Here is a 16,675-nt window from a genome sequence, read left to right as displayed (position 1 = left end):
TCACAATTTTTTTGAAATAAACGATCTAGGGCGGGTGTCAACTTATGAGGAAACACCCTGACGTGCCAAATCGTAGCGAAGATGTATAATAATTGAGTTTTTCGCAAAAGTTTGAGATTAGTCGCGGATTATTTTTTCTATGGTAAGTTTACAACTTTTAATTAACTACGTTGTGCCGATAAGAGTATCGGCTTGCATACACCATTTCCAAAAATTGCCCTGGACTTGATGATATTGACTGGACTGATGATATATCGCGAAAAAGATCTATGAAAATTTTAATTTTACTTACACATGTATCGGGTACCACCGAATTTCTTGTATACGCGTCTTCAAATATCCTCTTTAAGAAGTTAATTTCTTTACCTAAGCTGGTTGACTTGAATCATTGACCGTTTCAGCCGACTTTGCGATTTACCTTGCGCAACCCGCAGCTAAGGATCGTTCATAAATCTGCAAGTAACCCACATAGACATTTAATAAATTACAAAAACAGCAGCAGCAAAATCGCGTTTCCTAAAAAAACTAGTACCGATGGACAATAAAGTCCCAAGAATCCTGCCAGCGCAGCGCGAGCACGTCGCTAGTGCTCAGCTTCACGTTGCCGTAGCTAAACACACTAAACTGCTTGAACACGTACACTACCGCCACCATCAGGCCTCCGCCCACTAGAAGCACTAAATTGGCAAGTGTTTTCGCCTGGAATTTCGTGCTTAGCACACTGTAAACGTGCTCGAAGGTGGCGGCAAAGAGAAGCGTCTTGAACGCGAACGCCGGCAAGTAGTGGTGCAAAAACAGCGTCCTCTCGACGAAAAAGTACGGAATGAAATGGAAGATGTACCCTTGAAACAGCACCTCGCCCATGAGCAGAAACCGCTCCCAAGTGGGCGCGTCCAGATCCAGGCACTGCCGATGGCGCCTCAGCAGGTAGAATACCAGCATGTTGAAGTACAGAGTCAACCCCAGGGTGCCCAGGTACCAAACAGCCACATTGCCCATGAGATGGATCTGGGCCTAAACAACTCACTTATAGATTGTGCAGGGCACATGCGGGTGGAAACTCACATTGCTGTCGGAGGACACCCAATAGGCGATGCCGCGCCACATCATCGGCCATTCATACGGGGATGAGCTGTACATGTGATTCTGCACTCCCTCAGTGGACGCCACCATCATCTTGTAATGCAGCTCGAAGAACTTTTCCCAAAAGGAAAGTGAAGTGGGTGCAGTGGGTATCATTTCGGCGCCAACCAGCTCCCGTTCGCGCTGCTTTTGGTCGTCAGCTACAAAGCGGGGAAGTTAAAGCAACCATACGTCTAGTGGTTAGTGGTTGTGGACTCACATTTGGTGTATCGATGCTCTTCCACGTTCCAGACAGTGTCGTCCTGGTTGAGCACGCGATCAGCCGCCACCTCGTGCTGATGGAAGCCCCAATCGGGCAGCTGGCGCCCGGTGAACTTGAGCGCTGCACTGGTATCGACGTGAATCAGCCGCACTTGCGACTGAATAGTGTGCCACTTGTCCCCAGTCTGCTCTCTAAAAATGCCCGGATGCACTTCAAATTGTCTCACTTTGCCCACTGTAGCTCCTTTACCTGTTGATGATGTCCACTCGCCACAGATTCTGAGCAGGCATCGATATGTTGTAGTCAATGTAGCAGGAGACTTCCTGGCATTGGGGCGAGATGGGCGCAGCCACGTCATGCGAATTCAGCGCCCGGCTGGTTATGCCGTGCACCAGCTGCACCACGTCCCCATGCTGGATGGCGTCGATCGGCTGTTCGACCACCAGGTCGTTTTTCTGCGGCCTCTTAACGATCCACCAATTGTTCACGTCCTTGAAGGAGTAGCAAGTGATCTGCTGCTGATGGCTAGAGCCCCTTTTATCCGGGTATTTGATGGGGTAGACGGCGTTGTGTGAGTGCAGCCAGCACGTCCTGCCATGCGTGTGTCTGAAACCCATAATCACCAGGTATTTTCCTATGTTAACCAAGCACTGGAACTTTCAATTCAGAGTATTCCCGCTCTCCGTTAAAAATTGGCAACTTTCAATTCAGAGCGGGTAGCAACTTAAAACTACCACACGTTGTAGAACTCACATGGATAAATACTGACAAGTTTATTCAAATCACACAAAAATCTAATTTTTGGGCGCTTTCTAAACCAAGGTGCGAAAACGAGATTTTTCCTCAACTGGACGATCTTTAAAAATCCGTTCCTCCCAATATAGAGCAGTTGGCAACTTGAAACTTGCACACCCTGTAGCAGATACTTGGCTTTTCGAATCCCGTAAGGCCTCAATCGAAATACACGAAAATCTGAGCTGTGCACTCCTTCTAAATGAAGGTACAGACATGGAGAAAATGGAGAAGAAAAGAAACAACTTACCTTAAAGTGACTTGGGAGCCATGAGCTACCAGCAGGGGCTGCCCTTTGGTGATACTGGCCAGGCCTCCTTCCAGAGAAGCTTGAAAAGCACTTGTCATGATGCTATCATGGGGCCCCGCCTTGTGCAGCACACTCAAGTGGATGTAGAAGATGACCACATACACAGTCACCGCTATGGACGCACTGACCACCGCCTGAGTCACAAACTGCAGGGCCAGCGCCACATCGGAAATGGATTTATCCGAAAGAAGCCTCCAGAAGCTGCGTAAAACAATCGCAACGCCCAACAGACACGAATACAGTCCGGCATATTTAACACAGAAGCCAAAAGTCAGGGAAACTGTGGCAGCAACCAGCCAGAGAAACCAGGGCAAGGTGTAGGGCTGCTTAAAGTGTTTCTGCAGCTTCAGCACGCAAAGGATACCAAACATGGCAAAGAACAGCAGCATGGAATCCATCAGGATGAAGCGGCTCTGGGTTAGCAGCGCGTTGTCGAACAGGAACAGAAGGGCGGCGAAAATCGACGTCCACTCGCTGAGCCCCATTTCAAGCATCAAATGGTAAACAGTGGGGATCAGCAGGCTGCCGAAGAGGGCTGGAACGAAGCGCAGTGCCGTCAGGGGCACAGTCTCCGGGTAGGCGCTGCCAATGCGGTCAAACTTAAACTGGCCATCGAATCCGGCCACGTAGGCGGCCAGGGCGACAAGCTGCTTGCCCAGGGGCGGATGAGCGTCGAAGAAAAACGTGTTCTTCATGTACATGGAAACGTACTTACCATAGTGCAATTCATCAAATCTGCAACATTAATCATTACCTGGCTGGTCAGTTTCCGCTCTGCACTACTTACACGATATTTCTGGGCTTGTCCAACTGGTACATGCGAGTGGCGAGAGCCCCAAGCAGCAGCAAGGTGGAAACCATGTCCACTTCAATGTTCACTTTAAACCAGCTGCGCTTCGGGCAGAGCTCTTGAGCGGGCCCCACGTCGTTCATTGATTCCTTCGACTTGCCCTTGCGGGCCTTCACAGTCTCCATCGAAACCACGTTGTCATGCAGGATGGGGCCACATTTTGGAAAAATTTCACTCCTATTTGTTCTCAAACCCCACTTAACGACCTGTTGTTGTGTTTACCACAGTGTTTACGTTTCAAACAAACGTCAAGTCACAGATCACAGAGGTTAGAGTAGTACTCTGTGCGTCAAATGAAGACAACTTTTCAACTATGATTAGGCGTGGTCGGCAATTAGGAATAAATTTTAAAGTTTTTATAATTCGAATTGATCATCTTTTTATTTTTATGGTACTCTATGGAGCTCTATCCTCTTTCACCCCGACGAGACGGAAAAAAGATGGAAATATCTCTTAGGACTTTTACTGGATTTTAAATTACAACGAATAACTAAACAATCGCGGCAAACGCCCACTTTTAATACTCAGTTGCTCTTAATGAAACAATTACAACTAATTCACAGCCAATACAAATACTACTAATTAATTCAATAAAGGGGGTACTGTTTAAAACCCACTTTGAGGGGTTTTAAAAAATTATTACTGTGCGAGCCGGGGGTTCCGGGACCGTACTGGCCCTTCTATAGTCCCTCTTGCTGGACAGCCAGCAAATCAGGCCAATCACAATGTAGATAACCCCCAATATAACATGGAGCACCCCATAGACAAAATACTGGCTTTGGGGGGGTAAAGCGAACCCCAAATGGCCGGTAACCGCGGCCAGAGTGAGCAGCGTTTGGAACAGCAGCGCCACAAAAGTGTTGATGCCAAAAATCAATCCATAGCTGTCCTCTTTGATGCACTTGGCAATCTCGCTGCTGGCCACCGTGATGGTGAGGTGGAAAAGAGCGCCGAAAACCACATAGCAAACATACCCAACTAAAATCCACTGGGTCTGCGACGCAATCAGCATCACAAACCCTTGTAGAATAGAGCAGCAAGTGAGCGCAAGCTCTCCGCGAGTAGTCCAGTCCACTTTGAGTACCCCCGCCGCTAAGGCCCCAAGAAATCCCAACACTGTTAGAATCGACTCGACCACGCCGTTGTAGATGGGCTCGGTAGGATCGGACACAATTGCCGCCCAGAGTGGCTGCATGTAGATCTGCACTTGAATAAAGCCACAAGTGGACAGCGCCCACCATATCGACCATTTGATTATGTAAAATGAGGCGTAGCCCTGCCGCAGGTGGCCCCACATCAGCTGAAAGGCCCCCTTGGTCTTCTCGCCGAAAACGAGCGGGGTGACAGAATCGCGGTGAAAATAGATGGATTGGTTGACCGGCGGGAGAAAAAGGCTCCAGACCGTCGCTGCCAGCATTGCTGCAAACCATCTTCAAGTCTGAGTGGGACACAATCAAAAGACGCTAATGCTTACCGGCAAATGTGATGTAATTCAGCTGACGATAGTCGAGCACTCTGAGGGAAATCAGCAGCTGGCCCAGCAGGCCGGAGAAAAAGCGCCCCATCAGAATGGCCGCCCTTGTATAGGAAGTCACTAGCTGATAGTACTGCTTATCCACTTTGGCGTAGATGTAGGTGAAGTAGGCCACTTCGCAGGCGGCAAAAGCCCCATAAAAACCCTGAAAAAAAAAAAACAATGTTTAAGAGGAACAAGCCTTGAGAAGTAAATTAAATATTTACGAACATTAAACCGATTTTATATGGTCTGAAGTCATCGCAAATTTTCCTGCACGGCCAGATTTGGCCTTGTACATACCAGCAATTAGCTTGCATAATAGATGCAATTGAAACTGGCCGGCATTGCGTCACTGGGATATTAAAGCCACTTTATCTGGACTTTAATAACACTCAGTTATTTACATAATTGGAATAAAAGCTTATTTAGTTAATCGGATTACCTTCCGTATTGCTATCTGCTGACGATACCGGTAATTTAGGAGCCTTCATAAATCTTGTGGACTTAGATAGCTAATAGATAGAATAGGTATTTACCTCCAAGATCTGGAGCGCCAAAAGACTGGTTGTCCAGAGCAACATGCCCCACACCACAATGCCCGACAGCCCCAAAATTATAATCAAGGGCTTGTAGCGGCACACGTCGGTAATGAGGAACACCAAAACCAGCAGGCCCAAGTAGCTGTAGGTGCCCACCGGGTAAACCAGCTGGTTCACCTGCTCGTCGGTGATATTGCGCCATTCTCCGACCAAAAACTCGTAGATGAAGGGCTCCGATGGCCGGATTTCCTTCAGGAACCCGAACGCGCACAGCAAAAGGCACACAGTGAACCAGGCCTCTTTAGCATGCTGCTGGCACTTTTGGAACAACATGATTATTAAGCGCTCATGTCGAGCTGCCAGCTAATATTCATTATGGAAAAAGCTGAAGGTTAAATAAAGTACGCGACTGCGGTTGAGGTTAGGAATTCCAATGGTTGCGCGTATCAAGTGCGCTGCACTAATTTTAACAGTTTTCGGCTATGGGCGTGGCACAGAACACCTGAGTTGGATGGTTCTTTTACTATTTTTTTATTTTATTTGCAAATCTCCGAACAGTTAATACATATTTCTAATTTGCGCTTATTTTAATCCGAACCATGAGTAATAGAAATAATAAAAATATTGAAAGTAATCAATGTAATCAAAAAGTCACTTTTGCCCCATCGGCCATATCGCCAAAATACTCAAATACCAGAGCCGAATGCAGGAGCGATACGAATTCTTCAAAGCTACCCAATTAATAATTTCTCATTCCGCTCGGACACTTACTTTTTCAATGCATCTAAGGCCTACCAAAGCCTGAGGGCTGCGCCCCAGCCTGACAGCAAACGTCACCAATTGAAAAATATCGTTTTCTTTACTAAAATCGCCCTTCTAATCGGGAAAATTCCGCCAAGTTGTAAAAGAAAGCGTAATTTTTAAGCCACTTAACACTTTTCGGCCCGAATTTGAAAAAATCTCGAAATTTTGCTCAATAAATCTCGCACACCCGAACTGACATTGAGAACTGACATCAATTTGAAAGGTCAATACAGTGGGAAACTTTGCTTAAAATAACCGAAGTTTGTTAAACCCTGTTAACCAGCATTTGCCAAAGAGCTAAACGGTGTTTAACTTATAGTAAACATTATAATTATAAGATATGTAAGTCATATATAGACACAAAAAGTATTACGTACTAGGAAAAACTATTTTTATTTTAATTGTTTCATGCTATTTAAATATTAGAAACTGTTGTAGTAGAATGGCAATGGTAATCCAGTTTAGTTTGTTAATTACGGGTCATACCCTGCTTTTGAGTTGTCAACGTCACTGGTGTAAAGTAATAAAAGGTAAAAGGGAACACGCTGGTGTTCGTTAATATTAGTTTTCAACATTATTTAATAGTTATTAAAGTTAAAACACAAAGTTTCTGGCGTTTAATTACCCTACTGCATATCTGCATTAGAAACAAATATTTTCGAAATAACATTTAAAAAATATTTCCTTTTGCTCTTAAATATTTGCTATTTATTGATCAATGAAAATTCATATATGTTCTAAAGTTTGTTCCCACTTATTAAAATAATATATTACTAACTTTTTGCGTGTTAGTGGTGTTATATATAGACACAAAAAGTATTACGTACTAAAAAAAACTATTATTATTTTATTTGTTTCATGCTAATTAAATATTAGAAACAAATATTTAAGAAATATTTGCTTTTGATCTGAAATATTTAGCAAACATATAAATATTTCCTAAATATGTATGTAATATTTTGTGCTATCTGGGAAGGAATGATTCGATCCAGGACAAAAGCTGGACAGTGAAATGACGTCACATGCGAGGCAACTGATGGGCCCAGTGAACGACATTTTGCAAACGTGCCCTTTGAGTATGCAGTATAACATCTGAAGAAGTTCCTCAAGAAAGAACCCGCCAGCGCTGCAACAAATGGTAACAAAGCAGAATATACCTAAAGGTCTAGCACGTGCCAGAGCCAAGACGCAAATATTCTGTAATCGGCTTACCGAGGAGAAACCCCTATAAGAAACCCATCTTAAGTGGCTTACTCTAATTGAATAAGATGGGCGCTGATATAAAGGCAAGACGGGCGGCAAACGGGTCCGAGTCGCGGCCCAAGCGTCTTCACCAGTGCCTTTACTCATCAAAATACACAATGTCCGTGCAGCTGGGAGGCTCCAGTTTTGCTACATGGGCGGCGCAACGTGCCCAGGGATTTGGTGGTAAGACCCAATGGAGTCTCAAGCGCCCCGTTAGCTGGTCTGGTTGCAGGTAACCTGACCGTGGTGGACAAGGTGCCCCCTGAAATGCTCCACCTGGTGGACGCCTACTGGTACCAATACGCGCCCCTCAACCCCCTTTGGCATGGCATTCTGGGGTTCATGATTGGGGTGCTTGGCTTCATCTCCGTCATAGGAAACGGCATGGTAGCCCTCAGCCTCAGTTCTGTCTCCAAACGTTCCTCTATCTGAACCTCCTCTGCAGGTGGTGTATATTTTCACGGGAACCAAGGCGCTGAGGACGCCCTCTAATCTCCTGGTGGTCAACCTGGCGTTCTCCGACTTCCTGATGATGTTCACCATGTCGCCGCCTATGGTAATCAACTGCTACTACGAGACTTGGGTGTTGGGTAGGTTCAAAGTGATTGGCTTTGGATAGTTCTAAGGTCTAGAGGCGCAGGGCCGTTCTTCTGCGAGCTTTATGGCATGTTCGGGTCGCTGTTCGGATGCGCCTCCATCTGGACAATGACCTTCATAGCTCTGGACCGCTACAACGTGATCGTCAAGGGGCTGAGCGCCACTCCTTTGACGAAGAAGACGGCCATGCTGCGCATTCTTCTGATCTGGGCAATGTCGACCGGCTGGACCATCGCCCCCTTGTTTGGCTGGAATCGGTATGTTCCCGAAGGAAACATGACGGCCTGCGGCACCGACTACTTGACCAGGGACATTCTGAGCCGCAGCTACATCATCGTCTATTCAGTCTTTGTGTACTTCGCCCCTCTCCTACTGATCATCTATTCTTATTGGTTCATCGTCCAGGTGAGTCCAACCAATTGGGGCTTGTTTGGGGAGGTGTCTAGAGGAATAATTGGGCCTTTGCAGGCCGTGACCGCGCATGAGAAGTCAATGCGCGAGCAGGCCAAGAAGATGAACGTGGCGTCGCTGCGCTCCTCCGAAGCTGCCCAAACCAGCGCCGAATGCAAGCTGGCTAAAATCGCCCTTATGACCATTTCGCTGTGGTTCATGGCCTGGACACCCTACCTAGTCACCAACTACTCGGGCATCTTCGGCAACGGAAAAATCACCCCGCTGGCCACCATTTGGTGCTCGTTGTTTGCCAAAGCCAACGCCGTCTACAATCCGATAGTTTACGGCATCAGCCATCCGAAGTATCGGCAGGCGCTCCAGAAGAAGTTCCCGTCGCTGGTGTGCGCTGGCACAGCCCCAGATGATGCCACCTCGCAAGTATCCGGCGTGACCAATGTTGCCGACGAAAAACCCGCTGCGTGATTTACGACTTTTCCATCGCAAAATAAACCCTGCTGCTGAAAGTGATTTTTTTCGTTGTTTTATTTAGAAAATAGGCGGAGGCGTAGGCCAGAGTTTGAAATTTCCGGCATTCTGGTTATTCGCGCAACCAAAGCGCTAGGCACAGTTAACTGTGCTGACTACACACCAGAACAAAACTACGATAACACAGGCCGTGCACGTACTAAATGTGCGGAAAACGTCGAACTTCGCAGGACGTTTCTTCGCTTTCTACGCGAGCAAAGAGCGTAAGGGAAACAGTTTTTCAGACTTTGGAACAAAATCACTCTATTTTCCTTTGACCCCTAATTGAAAAGTCCAAGGGATTGAAGTCCGGACTTCTGGCTGGCCAAGCAACCAACCAGGCCATTCAATAAGCGAGCATTTACAACTCTGAAAACTCTTATGGAAAAATGTGAGGATTATAACCTACCCATCCAAATAGCATTCGTATATTACCAAAAAGTTTTTCACTCTATAGAACTACATGCGGTATTTGAGAGTCAGAGGATAATGCTAGAGTTGACTCGAGATATGCGAACTTAATCAAAACTATACAGGGTGATTCAAAATTGGCGTTATTCCCTTTAAGGGGTAGTAGGGGCTCACTTGGAAGGTACTATTTTCTAGAAGATATTTCTAGAAGAATTTCTAGAAGATATTAACAGTTGAAAATCGAATTTCAACTTTGTTATGAAGCATTCTTTTGAAATTATTCCATGTTTAATTGGTAGCATATTGGAATACACTACACATAGTTACAGGTGGATGCCCTTGTCAATAATAACAATAATTTGTCAAACTGTGACTTACTTTGAATCTCCTTTCACGAATTTGCGGATATGCGATTAGTTCAGGGAAAATTTTACAGTAACATGGCAGAAGAACTGAAAAACTCACGCCAACAAAGGGCGAGGAGAGTGGTTCCAGGAAGACAGTGGACGACAATAGATGTTCGGGTTACAGACAGAAAGGAACAAATATTGGACATAATTGCAGAAGAGCCTTTCAGGGGCACTCAGAACATTGCCCAACAACTGACACTTTCCCAGTCCCAAATAACTACCGGCTATATTCCTACCACGTATGTAAGATACACATTAAACCAATGGATTACTGAACACCGGTATAAATTGAGCAGGAGTTAATTAACCGAATACGAGAAGCTGCTCGAGAAGACACTTGTTTGGAGTTACAGACTCAAATGCATGTTTTTGTAATTTGTAAACAAATTAATAATGCGAGGTATTGAGCTTCGAAGTATAGGTTTTGTCATTCATAGATTCCCGTTGAATTTACCGTTTATCGTTGTCTATCTTATTGTCACTTTCTGCATATAATTCCATGTTTACCGGAGTTTTAAATAATTACGAAGCAACAGGTATTTACGTAATCTTAATTAGGCAGATTACCTTGAAAAAAATTGTTGCCGTTTTTCTAATACAGTTTTTCCAAATTTCTCTGTTTTTAATAGCAATTAATTTTGTTAACTACTTTTTCTGTACTCCTAAAACACCGCCAGACAACACCTCCAGAGGAATGACGCCAATTTTTAATCACCCTGTATATGAAAACTATAGAACTATAGAATACTATAGAACCACATGCAGTATTTGAGAGTCTGGATAATGCTAGAGTTGGCTCGAGATATACGAACTTAATCAAAACGATATATGAAAAGGCAACCCTGCGTCAAAGCCAGAATAGACGAAGTTACGTCTACCAGCAAAGTAAAGATCAAAAGAGGAGTCAGGCAAGGGGACAAACTATCACCTAAACTTTTACCCTGCCGATGGAAGACGTCTTCAAAGCCTTAGCATGGGAAAATAAACGTATAAGAATCGATGGATGTTATCTAAGTCACCTCCGCTTTGCTGATGATATTGTTCTAGTGAGCTCCAGTATTGAGGAATTACAAGACATGCTATCGGAGTTAAATACCAAATCCAAAGCTATCGGTCTAAATATGAATTTGCACAAAACGAAAGTTACGAACTCTCACCAAGAGGACGAACAAATAACAATCAACAACTCTGTAACCGAAAAAGTCCAGGAACACATATATCTAGGTCACAAAATTAAATTGTAAGACGGACACAACTAGGATGGGCAGCCTTTTCCAATTTAAGGAACATCCTCAAAGGGAAAATACCCATATCAGTGATAAGAGAATGCTTCGACAAGTGCATCATGCCGGTCCCAACTTATGGACTCCAAAAAATGACCCTCACGAAAAGCATCATGCAGAAGCTGACCGTAACGCAAAGAGCCATGGAACGTGCCATGCTCGGAATCTACTAGGAAGATACTAGGAAAGGCCTTCGTCCAGCAGTGGACGCTCAATGGCTAGAGAAGAGAAGGAGAAGAAGCAACCAATCCAACGATTTGGAAAAGTTGCATCTAAATAGGCACGGATCTTCCGTTCGAATTTCCCGTTCTTCAGGAATCACCCTGTATAGTCGTTCATAAAGAGAGTGACACCAACTGCACACTGACGGATCCCCCTATCTGTTTATAATCACAAAATATCCCCCCTGGGTATGTTCTGTATTTATAATTAATATTTGCCCTTGACAGTAGACGTCAGAAAGAACTCAACTGAAAAATAGCGCTTTTCCAGCGAAAAACCTTCCTCAACTCAGGAATATTACACAAAACCACCAGGAGAAACCTTCTAGATCAAGAAATTCCGCAACTCCGCAGTGGAAAACTCCAAAATGCTGGAAAATCCCAATTAATGACACATCAAGTCACGCACAGTCAATCATCCGCCATTAGTCACCAGACATTGACATTCGGCCCCACTTTGAAGGCTAGCAACTCGATTTTCACCACGAATTTGACTCATTTGCCTCAACAACATAATATTATGATCTATTTGCGCTTAAATTGCCCCTAGTCTTCGGCCGAACGCACTTTTGATCACCCAGTACATCAGCAGTTGGCTTAATTGAACAAGACGGATGGGCAAGTGCAGTGCAGCCAGCCCAGTCGACATAGAACACGCTAACAAAGCGAGTACCAAGCGGCCAATGGTACCGACCGTTTAGGTTAGACGGGGCTCTTAATTCGACCAATGGCGTCGTAGGTATGCACCCTTTGGCCGACTCTCAGCGCAAGTGGCTGCGATTGATCCACAAACTTTAGATATTCCTGTAAGTACAGCGCAGCTAGAGTTGACCCACTGTTAACAAACCAGGGGCGGACTTAACATATCTTTTATAATGATTAATTATTAATTAGGCCAGGAGATGGACAGGGGCGTTCTATTGGTCCTGATGGCCTGCGCCGCAGTGGTTGTAGGCGATGTGTCCAGTAGGCGCAAACAACGGCCGGCTAACATCGTGCTATTCCTTACTGATGACCAGGACGTAGAGCTGGGCTCCCTCAACTACATGCCGAAGACCTTGAAGCACGTGCGCGACCAGGGAGTGGAATTTCGGCACGCCTACGTCACTACCCCTATGTGCTGCCCGTCGCGCAGCTCCCTGCTTACTGGGATGTACATTCACAACCATCAGGTGTTCACTAACAAAGACAACTGCTCGAGCCCCCGCTGGCAGGCCACCCATGAAACAAAGTCGTTCGCCACCTATCTGTCCAACGCCGGCTACCGAACAGGTCAGAAAATGTCTTGGCCAAGAAAATAATCGTTGGGCTAACGCTCGTTCTTTCTCCCCACATGCAGGATATTTTGGAAAGTACCTGAACAAGTACAACGGGACTTATGTGCCGCCCGGCTGGCGCGAGTGGGGCGGCCTCATCATGAACTCCAAGTACTACAACTACTCGCTCAACATGAACGGACAGACAAGGCGGCACGGGTTCGAGTACGAGAAGGATTACTACACGGATGTGATAGCGCGGGATTCAATCAACTTCATCCGACACTCCAAGAAGCAGTATCCGAATAAGCCGATCATGCTGGTGCTGGCGTTTCCTGCGCCCCACGGGCCGGAAGACTCCGCCCCGCAGTACGCCCAGCAGTACTTCAATGTCACCACCCATCAGTGAGTGGCGCCATACGCGCCCCCAACTGCTAAGGAGCAGCATTCCTTAATTTGGTGCTTTCCCCTCTGCTATCGCCGGCAGGTCATTGATTTACAAAGTAACTGGTTGAGTTTCTCGGGCTTTTTGGGGGTCAGGGAATAGCATTTCTTCCTGATGTTTCGCCAGCACGCTTGAAGATGCAAGCCTCTTGTACTTACAAAACGCCCGGAAAAATTATATTCCATGACCCCCTAAAAGCCCGAAAAACCGCATTGGGGTGCAGCGATTTTAGTGGGGATAGCAAAAACTCCTGCTCCTCCTCTTCCAAAAATTGGAAGAAGTGTTGCCTACTGAATTGAAATTCACTAAAACATCGCCGACTTCCCCCAGCACTCCATCCTACAACTACGCCCCAAACCCAGACAAGCAGTGGATTCTACAGGTAACCGGGCGGATGGAAGCGGTGCACAAGGACTTCACTGACTTGCTGATGACCAAGCGGCTGCAGACGCTGCAATCGGTGGACGACGCGGTGGAGGCCGTAGTCAAAGAGCTGCATCACTTGGAGGAGCTGGACAACACCTACGTGGTCTACACGAGCGACCACGGCTACCACTTGGGGCAGTTTGGGCTGATAAAGGTAGCTAGACTGGAGCAGCAATTTCGATAGACGAGCCTAATTCTGGTGCATCTCAGGGCAAGAGTTTCCCGTTTGAGTTCGACGTTCGCGTGCCGTTCCTAGTGCGGGGCCCTGGAATAGAGCCGGGGGCCACTTTGAATGAAATCGTGCTCAATATCGACCTGGCGCCCACTTTCCTGGACTTGGCGGGCGTGCGTGTGCCGCCCCAGATGGACGGCCACTCCATCCTCCCGCTACTCTTCAACCGGAGGCGCGTTAAATGGCACGACACCTTCCTAATTGAAAGGTTGTAAGCTTCAATTTTTCGTTACCTTTACATTAACTGGTCGTATGCTCAGCTCGGGCCGCAGGGAGACGCCCCATTTGGAGACAAAAAGACACGAAGGCAACCTGCTACAGTACTCAGTACCTCAAAACGCAAGCGACCTCAACAACGAGCTGCTAGTGCAGCTGTTCAAGAACACGCCCCTTGACGGGGCCAAGGCCAAACCTGGCGACTATTTGAGCACCAACTTGATAACCAGGAAAGGTGGGCAATGGGTGGTAAGGGCGCCGCGCCAGACTCAACCCGAAGATTTCAGGGGGAGCACTATCCAGGGCCAGCCGGGACGCCTTCAAGTGCCTGAATGAGGCGCAGTGGCCCTGCAGGGGCCGGCAACGCTGGTTTTGCAAGCAGGAGAACGGCAAGTGGCGCAAGTACAAATGCCGCGAGGAAAAAGCGGTGCTGGACGACGAGGAGAAGCAGTGTGTGTGTTTCACTGCTGAAGGCACCATCATCAAGCCATATCTGGTACTCGTTAGTCGACCAGCTCCACATGGTGTGTAACTAGTGGGGTTTCAGAAGAGGAATCAACGCAAGGACGAGTACAAGTACTGCTTCTGCGACGAGGAGGGCCAGAGCCCTGGGGAGAAAGTGGAGGATCTGGAGGAGAAAACCCGCTTGCGCAAGCAGAAGAAACGGGAGGAAGTTTGCCATCATGAACGGATGACCTGCTTCGAGCACAACAATGACCACTGGCGCACCGCGCCCAGATGGACGGGCGGCCAGTTCTGCTTCTGCATGAACGCCAACAACAACACCTACTCCTGTCTGCGCACCATCAACTTGTCCCACAACTTCCTCTACTGCGAATTCACCACCGGTTTCATCACCTTCTACAACCTACGCATAGGTATGCAAATCCTCTCGGTAGCCTGTACGCTTAATTGACGCGGTTTCAGACCCCTTCGAGCTGCAGAATCGCTACGATCACCTCAACCGCACCGAGAGGGGCTTTCTGCACGACGTCCTCAAGCAGATGGTCACCTGCAAGGGGGCCGCCTGCATCCGCCATCTCAACACCCCGCTGCGCCTTAGCGGCTTCCCGCAGGCCAGAATTTAACAGCTCATTACCCGTTTATTATTACTAGCATAGAACAATAAATCCATATCAGTATTAAGGGGGCTGTTCTTGTCTTTATCTATGGTTCTGACCTGACAGGTCGTCAAGTCATTTAACATTTTGAAGCGTAAAATACTGTAACGGAAATGGCCTGGGGTACTCACGTTTGGAATGGGGGGATCGAAATTGATGGAATTTCAGTAAAGGGGAGCCCCATTTACTGTCAAATATGACACTTAGAAGCGGGAAATTTCACACCTGGGCTGGAGATTTCGAGAACCTTCTGGGTTACCTGGAGGAAACTATATAAGCGGCGACAAGAACCAGAGGGGAGGAGTGAAATGACAGCAACGACCGGATGCAGAAAAGGTTAAACCCCGCGAGTCGGAAGAGCGAGTTTTCCGTCTGTTATTGTTATTGTTTGTGAAGTTGACGATAATTTTGAAGTTATTGTGCTCCTGTTCCGTATTTAAAGTTATACCGAGGTGAATACAAGTTGGAAGCTGAAGAAAGAGTTTGATACCCGGCTATCCACGGTACAATACGTCAACAAGACGTGAGTTTTTTCCTAGTTTCCTTTTTCCGATTTATTGACCAATAAAGTGGGCCAATTACGCTTTACACGCATTAACTTTAATAAAGCGCACAATATGCGAGGACCTTTTCACGCAATGGGTTTGAATTTAATATTTTTACGCAAAAAATTGACATACCTGGATTGCATCGGCGTTCTTTATGCGTCTGTCTGCGCCATATGCGCCTTATTTGCGCGTGTGTGCGACATATTTCTATGCCAATTGCATCGATTTGACGATGATTTCGACAAATATTCCACACTTTTTAGCACAAGAACACCGCTAAAACACTTTTCACATTTGTCACGCCACAAAATCAACGGTTTTCTGCGTTTTTTAACAAAAGTGGAATTTCTAGTCTGCCACTTTACTGTCTATTCGCGCGTTTAACTTCCGATAGGCGCGGTGCGCAACGTAATCAATTAGGGAGGATAACGAGTAACACTTGGTTAACAAGCGAAAGGTGAGGGTCTAATTTATGTTGATATTGCTGCGAATATGAAAAAAAAATACCGGTGTTTGGTAATACTGTTCATAATGGGTTGTCACTCACGAAATAATGCAGACAGTAAGTATATTAGAGAGTTATTGGTAGGCCAATACGTTCATGCAGTATTATAGTTTGCGCTATTTTGACACAAACGCCTGCGAAAATCAGTCTAGAAAATAAGTACTGCAAAATTAAAGTACTGTTCTGTAGTATTTGTGCCCCGATACTGTACGTTTTATTTTCTACGTTAAACTGGCAGTTGACAGTTCTGACGTCCGCTTGCAAGTTATTTCATTATAAACATAACCCAGTTTCACCCATTTCCAATTGACTACTTGTTTACATATGTAAACATTACGTTTAACTACGTATTAAATCTTGTATTACTTATACAATTGGTTCAAAATGCCACATTTTTGCAGTGTCGTTTAATGCTCAATGCGTGCTGAACGAGATACGGTTTCTTTTTTCAGATTTTAGCAAGAGAGAGATGATTTGAATGCTTTCTCTAGTGAACGTCGAAATGCTTGTGTTAAGGCTTTAAAACGGGTGCCTCTACGTGAAATCTATATGAGAAATGATCGTATTTGCTTACGACATTTCATAACTTGTAAGTATTTGTACAAAAAAGTGATTTTTGCTACTGTTTATGTTTGATTGAAGGAAAACCAGCTGCCTTGGAAGACAAAACTAATCCAGCTGTGTT

The 16,675-nt window shown here is 46.0% G+C and overlaps 4 protein-coding genes across 5 annotated transcripts; 2 read left to right on the top strand and 2 right to left on the bottom strand.

Annotated features, from left to right (window-relative positions):
- Window positions 1-460: 460 nt before the first annotated feature.
- On the bottom strand, window positions 461-3,566 carry LOC109536049 (protein O-mannosyltransferase 1). The gene is made up of 6 exons (XM_019902118.2): window positions 3,235-3,566; window positions 2,388-3,182; window positions 1,595-1,951; window positions 1,343-1,536; window positions 1,066-1,283; window positions 461-1,014 (listed from the first exon to the last, which is right to left on the bottom strand). Exons 1-6 carry the CDS (start codon window positions 3,420-3,422, stop codon window positions 526-528), a joined length of 2,241 nt encoding a protein of 746 aa, XP_019757677.2. The 5' UTR covers window positions 3,423-3,566; the 3' UTR covers window positions 461-525.
- Window positions 3,567-3,784: 218 nt separating this feature from the next.
- LOC109536052 (thiamine transporter 1) lies at window positions 3,785-5,773 on the bottom strand. The gene is made up of 3 exons (XM_019902120.2): window positions 5,350-5,773; window positions 4,772-4,976; window positions 3,785-4,716 (listed from the first exon to the last, which is right to left on the bottom strand). Exons 1-3 carry the CDS (start codon window positions 5,683-5,685, stop codon window positions 3,926-3,928), a joined length of 1,332 nt encoding a protein of 443 aa, XP_019757679.1. The 5' UTR covers window positions 5,686-5,773; the 3' UTR covers window positions 3,785-3,925.
- A 1,651-nt stretch (window positions 5,774-7,424) lies between these two features.
- LOC109536053 (rhodopsin) lies at window positions 7,425-8,919 on the top strand. Its single transcript, XM_019902121.2, has 5 exons — window positions 7,425-7,584; window positions 7,634-7,788; window positions 7,847-7,991; window positions 8,042-8,403; window positions 8,467-8,919. Exons 1-5 carry the CDS (start codon window positions 7,425-7,427, stop codon window positions 8,872-8,874), a joined length of 1,230 nt encoding a protein of 409 aa, XP_019757680.1. The 3' UTR covers window positions 8,875-8,919.
- Window positions 8,920-11,637: 2,718 nt separating this feature from the next.
- On the top strand, window positions 11,638-14,962 carry LOC109536051 (extracellular sulfatase SULF-1 homolog). Of its 2 annotated transcripts, none has more exons than XM_048662507.1 (9): window positions 11,638-12,047; window positions 12,136-12,513; window positions 12,581-12,902; window positions 13,273-13,522; window positions 13,579-13,808; window positions 13,861-14,051; window positions 14,104-14,312; window positions 14,367-14,694; window positions 14,744-14,962. In XM_048662507.1, the coding sequence occupies exons 2-9, from the start codon at window positions 12,144-12,146 to the stop codon at window positions 14,902-14,904; spliced, it is 2,061 nt and encodes a 686-aa protein (XP_048518464.1). In that variant the 5' UTR covers window positions 11,638-12,047; window positions 12,136-12,143; the 3' UTR covers window positions 14,905-14,962. The 2 variants fall into 2 exon arrangements, with proteins under 2 accessions (XP_048518464.1, XP_019757678.1); XM_019902119.2 differs by having other exon boundaries at window positions 14,364-14,694.
- Window positions 14,963-16,675: the final 1,713 nt, after the last annotated feature.

The sequence above is a fragment of the Dendroctonus ponderosae genome, unplaced genomic scaffold (genome assembly GCF_020466585.1).
Source record: "Dendroctonus ponderosae isolate FM_Combo_2020 unplaced genomic scaffold, Dpon_F_20191213v2 Dpon_F_20191213_11, whole genome shotgun sequence".
NCBI classification, from domain to species: domain Eukaryota; kingdom Metazoa; phylum Arthropoda; class Insecta; order Coleoptera; family Curculionidae; genus Dendroctonus; species Dendroctonus ponderosae.
The sequence above is the reverse complement of the archived record's forward strand: the minus strand, read 5'-3'. Positions and strand labels throughout refer to the sequence as shown.